Here is a 9,628-nt window from a genome sequence, read left to right as displayed (position 1 = left end):
TTCTGCTGCTTGAACATCTTGTTTCTTTTCCCGCGAATAACTGCGCGTTGCAATCGGACTACGTCTCGCATACTTGAAACGCCTACTTTCAATATCTGAATTCTTGGGAGTCGTTGAAACCTCTGGAAATCCATAAAATTCCTCCTCATCAGACTCGGAGAATTCTCTTCTTCGCTTTTCTCTTTGTATAGGGATTTGAATCTTCGTGCTGGTCTGTTTCGGGATAATCCTTAGTTGGTTCCGGTGAGCATTACAATTGTATCTGAATTGGAGTAATCACGTTTTGTTTCTCAAGAGAATCCAGATGTTCAATCACTTTTTCTCTTAATTTAAACGGCACGTCATACGCTTTCCAAAATATTGGTTTTTCCTCCCTAAGCACCAAATCCACTTCAAATCCCATGACTATCTGCTGCGCCGAATTTTGTTCCGGATCATTCCGCATTGCATTAATATTCATAGCATTCCCAAAAGTTTTTTGCCAGTTAGGATAGAATCTATCAAGCCAGTTTCTGCCTAGCAGAGGAACGAAATTTCTCGGACTGTCTAATATAATCAATTTAACTAGATCCTGAACATTATTCACAGACGCGTTAACCGTTATTTCGCCAAAAATATTAAGCTGTTGTCCATCAACTACAACCAGGCGACTGTTACAACTGGTGACTCCTAAACTCTTGAAATATTTTTTGTAGGTATCAAAACTGATGACTGTAATCGCTGCGCCGCAATCTATCTCCATATTTAAACTGATGCCCTCTACTAACACTTCTACAAGACATGGCTTACTGAAGCGACTACTCGCAATCATCATGCACGGGTAATCTTCTTCTTCGTTATCTGAATCTCTGATTTGTAAACGTTTAAAATCATAGCTATTAATATCTTCAGGATCCGGTTCCACAAAGTTAACAACTTTTTGGTTTTTAAACTGATAACAGTTACGCTTTACATGACCTCGCTTTCTACAGAAATTGCAAATCACGTTAAAGTGAGGATTTTCATCTCGGTATCTGCGGTTATATGGATAACTATTTCTGTGTGGCTGTGTTTCATAATAATTTTGTCGGTTATATCTATTATTTCCATATTGTACGTGCTGACGTTCTTGACTAGTACTTCTGTTGCGATAACCATTATTATACCCTCTTAAAATGGGCCTTGCACTTGAACTACCTCCTTTATTCGCATCATTCCAATGCATTTGATTCCCCAATCTATATCTCACTGAGTTTACTTCCCTAGGTTCTTCACTACGCTCTGCCAACTCTTTTGCACGACATTTAGCTAACTCACTCCTAATCACCATTTGTTCTACTTCGTCCAAGGTCATATCGTCTTTCATTAATAGCTTATGTTTTAAATCTTGATCCCTTAATCCAAAAACAATTTTGTCCTTAATGGCCTCATCCTTATGACCGCCAAAGCCACACTGACTTGCTAGAAGTTTCAAAGCTAACACATAATTTTCTGCAGGCTCATCCACCCCCTGCGCACGCGCATGAAATTTATGCCGATGCATCATATTGGGCTGTGCTTTGTCTAACCTTTCCTTTAACTTAGCTATCATTTCCGCATAAACAATCGTCGAAATTTCTTGTCCCGGATAAATAAGCTCAATTTCATCGAAAATCACGGGTCCGCTCAATGTTATAAATAGATTTTTCCTGTTATTATCCGCAATATTATTTAACTGATACAAAATGTCAATTCTTTTCATGTAACTAGCAAAGCTTGTGCCACGTACATAGTGGTCAACACTTCCAATCAACGAAGACATGTTAACGGTGAAAATACCAAATAACACCCTACAATTAAACCAAGAAAGAAAGAGAAAAAAAAAGTGTGCAACGACTTACTTGATTGTTAGGTTCTTACTGTTTCTGGCGTTACACTTCTTCGGGCGGCAGTGTTGCTATTACCGCCGCGCACCGATGTTATGATTCTCTTCTGCTGCGTTACAGAACGTTTCTCGCCGATGTTACTACACGCTAACTTGAAAGTACTTATTAATGAGTAAAAAAAGACCCATTTTGAAGAAAAGTGGCTTAACTCATTAATGATTAAACAATTTTACCCATTAATGAGTATCTGTTACCCATTAATGATTAACAATTACTCATTAATGGGTAACAGATACTCATTAATGGGTAAAAAATTTACTCATTTAATGAGTTAAGCCACTTTTCTTCAAAATGGGTCTTTTTCAACCATTAATGGGTACTTTCAAGTTAGCGTGTATATTTCCTTCTGAAACTCTCTGGACCTCGCACCACTAACGCTATTATATACTCTCCCTCAACTTTGGCTATAGAACACTCACTCTCCGAACTACGGACTTTGATTACAACTCTCACTGCGCTGCTGAACTCTCACGCTGTCTATTCTCTTTTTCTGTTTGCCGCTCCTTGCTTTGTTCAATTTAGTCCATGCTTCTCAGATGCTTTGTTCAACTATTTTTCCACACTTCTGTTCAGTTTTACAAAATGGCGAACTACACTGGGAACCCAGCTACACGCTAACTTGAAAGTACCCGTTTAATGAGTATCTTTTACTCTTTTTTGGAATCCATACTAAGTTGTCAAAAAATGGGTATTTTCCAAAAATGAAAAATGGTTACTTTTTATTCACTTTTAAAAATGTCTTCTTGCAATAAAAATGGGTAAACACATTATTGTTATTTTGTATTTCGGAGACAAGTAAAAAAAAATCACGGCTCAAGAGGATACGTGAAGAAAGCTCGAACGGAAGTTTGACTGTGCTAGCAGATTCCATCTGGCCGGTGTTAATTCGGGTGAAAATAGTGCGCCGGACAGAAGTCTCATTATTGCAGCAGCATGACGAAAAACAGCAAACCGAGGTGATTTTCACGAGGTAAGAGCTAGAAGTCAAGCTAGAATTGTGATGTGTTCCGTTCTCAGTTCCGTGTCGGGTTTAGCTTCGATTAGCGGAGACTGGCGAATGAATGTCTAGTACTGCGTTTCAACTAATTTTACAGGGTAGCCGTGGAACCAGTGGAATTCCATCGAAAATCAGGATGGTTTGGAAGACGGTGACGAGGGTTGAAATTCTAACAGCCGGAACCGAGGCCAGAACAACCTTTTCTCGTTTGAAGGTTGGCAGGTTACATCCTATAACACATATTTTATTATATTTTAGTGCAATATAAAAGATTCTTATTTGTTTTTCTTTTGACTACTTTTAATATTCGGTTAAATTAGTAACGGCAGGAAGCCCATAAAACAATTTTGTTGATAAAATGGGTATTTTTTATTCATCTCCAGTAAGAACATGAAAGCTAAAAAGTACCCATTTTTTGAAGTATGCATCAAATACTCATTAATGAGTAATATTGGGTTTACTCATTTAATGAGTTAAGCCACTTTTCTTAAAAATGGGTCTTTTTTTACTCATTAATGGGTACTTTCAAGTTAGCGTGTAGACTCTGCAAATTACAATGGCTACGATTCTGCTGGCAAACCACGTGCCCACACTGGCCGCTTTTGCTATCTTTTAGGTTTTTTTTTTTTTCACTTTCTTAAACTGATTTATTTTAATTAATATACTTTGAATGTGTCAGCTGCCTTTATTCAAACTAGCTCACTGACTATCTGTATATGAACCTTTTTCAGACACATGCAGTATTAGCATCACAAAAAAAAACTTTAATTGCTTCACGGCCTTACATGCACGCTTCCACGAACCGCTGCAAAACTAAAATTTAACAATATCTACTGCTTAATTTCACTTTTTAAATTGATATTAGTTTTCACTCGTCGCCACTATTAAGTATTACCATCTGCTATTATGTATTACCACCAAATCCCCACTTCGGATTATAGCTTTAAAAAAACACGTCTATCACCTTTCACGATCCAAGGCTAAGAGACCGATTCGTACTCGATTTTATTTCAATCAACTCGTTTGCTATAAAACGATAACTCTCATCTCTCTCTTCATACATGTTCTCTTACTCGAACTGTCACGGTGGATTCCGACATTTTTATCGAACACAACAGTGGAGAATAGAAGAACTATGAAAGTGATGATGGTTTCAAAATTTTCCACGGGGAAGTATACGAGTGCAATCTTAAAATGCTTTTATTTTGAAAATGAAGCATTTTTATTTTAATCTGGTTGCTGCTATAGTGGTAGAAAAGCTGAAGTCTATGTTTACACCTAAAAATTTGAAAAGAAATTATGTTTTCTGTATTATATGTCTATTGACTAGTCCTTAAGTTTTCTACTAACGTAGCACTAACCAGATTTAAATAAAATGCTCCATTCACAAAATAAAAGCATTTTAAGGTTGTACTCGTATACTTTTTTTGTTTTTTTTTTTTATTTAACGTCGGTCTCTGTTCCGCAATCTAGTGCCAATAACCGACGGACATCGATTGCCATCCATTGTCGGCAACCGAATGTGCAGGAAGGCAGCTTCCACACCTGTGTAGGATATCGCACTCATTCACAACACACATGGGCCGGGACCAACGGCTTTACTTCCCTTCCGAAGGAAGACGTGACCAGAGATTTTTATGCCTCAGAAAAATCCCACCGACCTCGGCTGGGATTGAACCCAGACCCATTGGGGTGTTAGAAAGCAGTCACGCTTACCACTACACCACCAACGCCGGCCATACTCGTATACTTCCCCGTGGAAAATTTTGAAACCATCATCACTATCATAGTTCTTCTATTCTCCACGAGTGCCAACTTTGATTTGCCAGTAGCATGGTTCAACTTGTCGAATGCTGCGGATAGGTCTGAATAAATAACGTCTGTTTGAACCCGATCCGACATACTTTCGGTTATATACGATGTGAGACCCAGTAGATTGGTGGTTGTAAAGCGGCCGACAGTAAACCCATGTTGATCAGCACTCAAATACTGCTTGCAATGGGCAGCAACGGTTTCATAATCACTAGCTCGAATAGCTTCGAAACGGCACTTAACGATGTAATTCCTGGATAGTTATCCACAGCTCGTTTCCTCCCTTTTTTATGGATGGGAAACATGTGCGCAAATTTCCAGCAGGATGGAAATATGCCACTGGAGAGAGACATGCGGAACAGGCGATGAAGCGGAATTGACAAGCTACTGTGTTACCTGACTTATAACGATATACGTTGCATACGAGTACCCCGAATATAACGTATGACTCGTCTAATTTTGCATAGCACTTGCAATGTAAAATTAGACGAACTATACGTTGTATTCGAGGTTCTCGTATACAACGCATATTCGTTATAAGTCAGGTAACACAGTAGCAATATGTCTCTTCAAAAATACAGATGGAATATCCCTCAAGCACCCCTCTTAACTCACCCTTGCAAGCCCACATGAACCTAATACTGACCTCAATGTACATGGCGTTGGCTCTTGTAGCAAATATAACTGCAATCAAAGTCTCAAGAGCCTCATCGAGTAGTGACACTGGAATAGTCACAGGGGGCTTTCCAGCAGCCACCACGAAATAAGCGAAGGCGTACGAAATACCTCTGTTCCCTCTTCTAGTTTGACGTCCGTTACAACAAAGCCTTTTGCTTGGCCTTGTCGAGTAACAGGAATGTTTTCATCTAAGCCAACAAGATCAGTCATGTTAATTGAAGATTTTATGTTATATGATCGCGCTCGATAGGACCCTTTTTGTACTGCGTTGTGATCAGTATATATTGAAATAAAACACGACCGACTGTTCTTCCATCCAGCCGCGCTGGTGGCTGGGAAACGATTGGTAAATTTAACAGATGGGCTTCCCTTAGCTCAGTCGGTAAAGGCGCAGCTACAAAGCAAGACCATGCTGGAGGCGGCTGGGTTCGATTCCCGGTCCGGTCTAGGAATTTTTCAGATTGGAAAATTTCTCGACTTCCCTGGGCATAGAAGTATGATTGGACTTGCCACACAATCATATCAATGCAAGAATGGTACAGGCATCGAAAGCTCTCAATTAATAACTGTGGAAGTGCATCTAGAACACTAAGTTGAGAGCACGCAATAAGCTAATATGCGATATGCAATAAGCTTGAAATGCGAAGAAGAAGAAGAAGAAGAAGAAGAAGAAGAAGAATAAGAAGAAACACACATAGACGATACAAACAAAACCAATTGTACACGCAAACCAAAAATCTATTACAATGAATGTTAGTTCCGTTTCCTATCATCCTCTGTTCATGAACATCGCAGCGAATGTTAGAAGTTGACCATGCAGGCGATGTAATGGTTTTTTGTCTTTTTCATTTCGTGTTCTATCCACGCTTTCGACTATACCAGTAAGCTTGTAGAACGACGCACATTGTAGAACATTGTAGAACGACGCACACACTTGCCTCGAATCTCTCCAGCAGAAAAAGCATACGAAGTCGAGTATGCGAGAAAATGAGCGCTTCATGTTTGCTTTTAGGCTATCCATATTCAGAAGCATGGAGAGAGCAGTGGAAAAAGCACAGGTCTGATAATCGAAGCGTTCTTGGTTCGAGTCCAGTCGGCAATCGGATTCCTATTTTTTTCGACATAACTAATTTACCTCACTAATACACTCTACATTTTTCGGTCTCCAATTTTCTTGCATTGGACCGCAGCTAGGTATATCGCATCCTCGGTTCATGCGGTCTCCACTTACATCCTCTGATGATGAATCCCACATAATTGTAAGCGAATTTTACATCCCTCGGTTGGGTGTAGCTATCCATATCTCTGCGTGGATATTCCTTGTATGAATATGGAAGTATCGAGAGAAAAAAATTTCAGCTTTGATGAACTCGTTAATTTTCCATCGTATTTCCGTTCTGTACTTTAAGCTGATGTCATTGTAGCGAACAGACGCAATAGCTACACAAATGTCCCAAAATGCATTTGCCGTTGATGTGAGCGTGTTTCCTCACTACCAAGACTTCTGCAGCCCACGGTGAGTCAAGAACAGTAAACGCTCTGCCAGATGGCTACCTATGAGGCCACACCATCGTAGCTGGGAGTGATCGAAGCAGCATTCTTGGAGCACTACACACTAATTTTATTTCGCTGGAAACCAGCAAATTTTTTTTGGATTTTGCCGAGCTGGTTCTCCAGCAATCTATTCAGCAAAAATGAACTTTGCTGACCTTTCAGCAATCTAGTTTGACAGTTACTTTGCTGGATTTTCAGCAATTATTTTTATCAACAGCAGTAGGATTTTGCTGTACTTTCAGAATTATTTTGTTTTGTTATCTGTTTTAATAAATGTATATTGATTATTGATTTACAAGAGAAGTTTTTTGTATTTATTCATATTGTAGCGTATTTTATGTTATCGGCATGGTAGATTGATGTTATTTGGGATTAACACAATGCACACTGAGGACAAAATCGAAACAATGTGTTAATATTCAATAACTTCGGTGCTCGCTGGAACAAGAGACTAAAAATAGTCATTCTTATAGAAAAAAGTCTCAGAAATCGATTGGAGTGTGTGTATTGGTAAGTTGGGGTTTTTCACAGTTTTGCCCTAAAATCTCCTATTTTGCATGATTTGCTGTATCTCAAGATACCGATGATATAGACGGATGATTTCTTCAGCAAAGTTAATCAGGAGGTTAAGGACTGTTGGATGATCGACAGAACAATTCGACGTTCTTCCGCTAGGCGGCGCTAGTGAGCATTCGAAGTGAATATGTTTGTGCTGCTGTATCTCAAGATCCTGACTATTTAGACGGATGATTTCTTCGGCAAAGTTGATCAGGAGGTCAAGGACTGTTGGATGATCGACAGAAAAATTCGAAATTCCTCCACTAGGTGGTGCTAGTGAGCATTCGAAGTGTATGTGTTTATGCTGCTGTATCTCAAGATCCTGACTATTTAGACGGATGATTTCTTCGGCAAAGTTGATCAGGAGGTCAAGGACTGTTGGATGATCGACAGAACAATTCGGAATTCCTTCGCTAGGCGGCGCTAGTGATTATTGAAAGTGAATATATTTGTGCTGCTGTATCTCAAGATCCTGACTATTTAGACGGATGATTTCTTCGGCAAAGTTGATCAGGGGGTCAAGGACTGTTGAATGATGGACAGAACAATTCGGAATTCCTCCGCTAGTTAGTGCTATCTATGATCTTCTCTGGCTATTACGTCCCAACTGTAACTTAATGCCTGCTCTCAACAGTTGTTAATTGAAAGCTTTCCAAGCCTGTTCGATTTTTACATGTGTATATTGTGTGGCAAGTACAATAATATACTATGCTCAGGGAAGTCGAGAAATTTTCCAATCTGAAATCCTAGACCAACCGGGATTCGAACCCAGCCACCTCCAGCATGGTTTGCTTTATAGTCGCAGGCTCTACCGACCGAGCTTATGGAGGCCCCTTGATCTATGCATGTAATCAAACTAAAATGCGAGATGGTAGCCTAATTAACAAGTTTTGAGGACAATTTGGTGAACCTAGAACGCCTTAAACATATCGAATTCAAACGTTAATAATGTGCATGATATGTTTAACCCTGTTTGGAGATGTTTTAATACAAAGGGCTTTGAATCAGTGAACCTGGATGAGAATTTGATCTGAACTCAAGGACAATTTGGAGAACCGTGAGTATCTTATTCACCTCAAAATCAACTATAAACGAACAGCAGAAACTGTATTAACGTGTTTCGGAAAGTTTTGTCGGTGAGATCATCGTGCAGATTTTAGTTGATCCAGTAGATCAAATAATCTGACTTCTAGAACAATTTATAGAACCTAGAACATCTAATACACCTTAAATTGATGTTGTTTGGAGATGTTTAGTTGATAAGGACTTTGTATCAGTTATGGTTGATCAGGTTAATCATTTGATCTGAGCTCAAGACAATTTGGAGAACCTTGATTATGAATCAAAATAAATCAAAAACGATCCGCAGAAACTTTATGAACATGTCTTTGTAGGTTTTGTCGCTGAGCACATCGTGCAGTTCATGGTTGAGCCAGTAGATCAAATAATCTGAACTCCAAAGCAACTTGGAGAACCTAGAACATCTCATAGACCATCAATTACAACGAAAATGATGTGCATTATAGTCATGGACCTGGGTGCATAAACTTGCAATAATTATTAAAATTTGCCAAAAAAAAATTTCATTCTGGTAAAAAATGTCAAAATTAAGCGGAAAATATGAACCTCACTGTTTAAAACTTCTTTTGAATTTTCAACATTCTTATACGGTGGACGTCACTTATCCGTAGAAACAGTGAAAACATATAACTCTTTCTCCGAAAATGTATGGTTACGTCACTTTGTCTCCAGGCTTCCAAAACACATTTTTATCACGAAGAGAGTGTTTTCTGGTGTATCTTAGGGTATACACACCAAAATTTAGATTCTAGGTCCAGCAAAATTAATTGCTGAACTGGTTCCAGCAAAACCAAAATTTCACCGACCATCCAGCAATATGAAATAATTTGCTGGATACTCAGTAAATTGTATTCAATCTGTCAAATGAAACGTCAGTGCTTGAAAACTCAAATTCTCCCATAGAATGGTTGATTGCTGACTACAATATTTGCAGTAAATTTGCTACATTCTAGCATTATTTTTCTCATGAAAATGATGTTTTCTGATTCACCGACAAGTAAGTGTAACATTTTTAGCGTTTAACCGAATAAAATATATTTTTTTT

At 38.8% G+C, this 9,628-nt stretch overlaps 1 protein-coding gene across 1 annotated transcript; it reads right to left on the bottom strand.

Annotated features, from left to right (window-relative positions):
- Positions 1-250: 250 nt before the first annotated feature.
- Positions 251-742, bottom strand: LOC135700483 (uncharacterized). The gene has a single exon (XM_065221002.1). The coding sequence runs from the start codon at positions 740-742 to the stop codon at positions 251-253; it is 492 nt and encodes a 163-aa protein (XP_065077074.1).
- Between the last annotated feature and the right edge of the window lie 8,886 nt (positions 743-9,628).

The sequence above is a fragment of the Ochlerotatus camptorhynchus genome, unplaced genomic scaffold, assembly GCF_037179485.1.
Source record: "Ochlerotatus camptorhynchus isolate MF236.1 unplaced genomic scaffold, CSIRO-AGI_Acam_v1.1 ptg000137l, whole genome shotgun sequence".
NCBI classification, from domain to species: domain Eukaryota; kingdom Metazoa; phylum Arthropoda; class Insecta; order Diptera; family Culicidae; genus Ochlerotatus; species Ochlerotatus camptorhynchus.
This window is presented reverse-complemented; position numbering and strand designations above follow the sequence as displayed.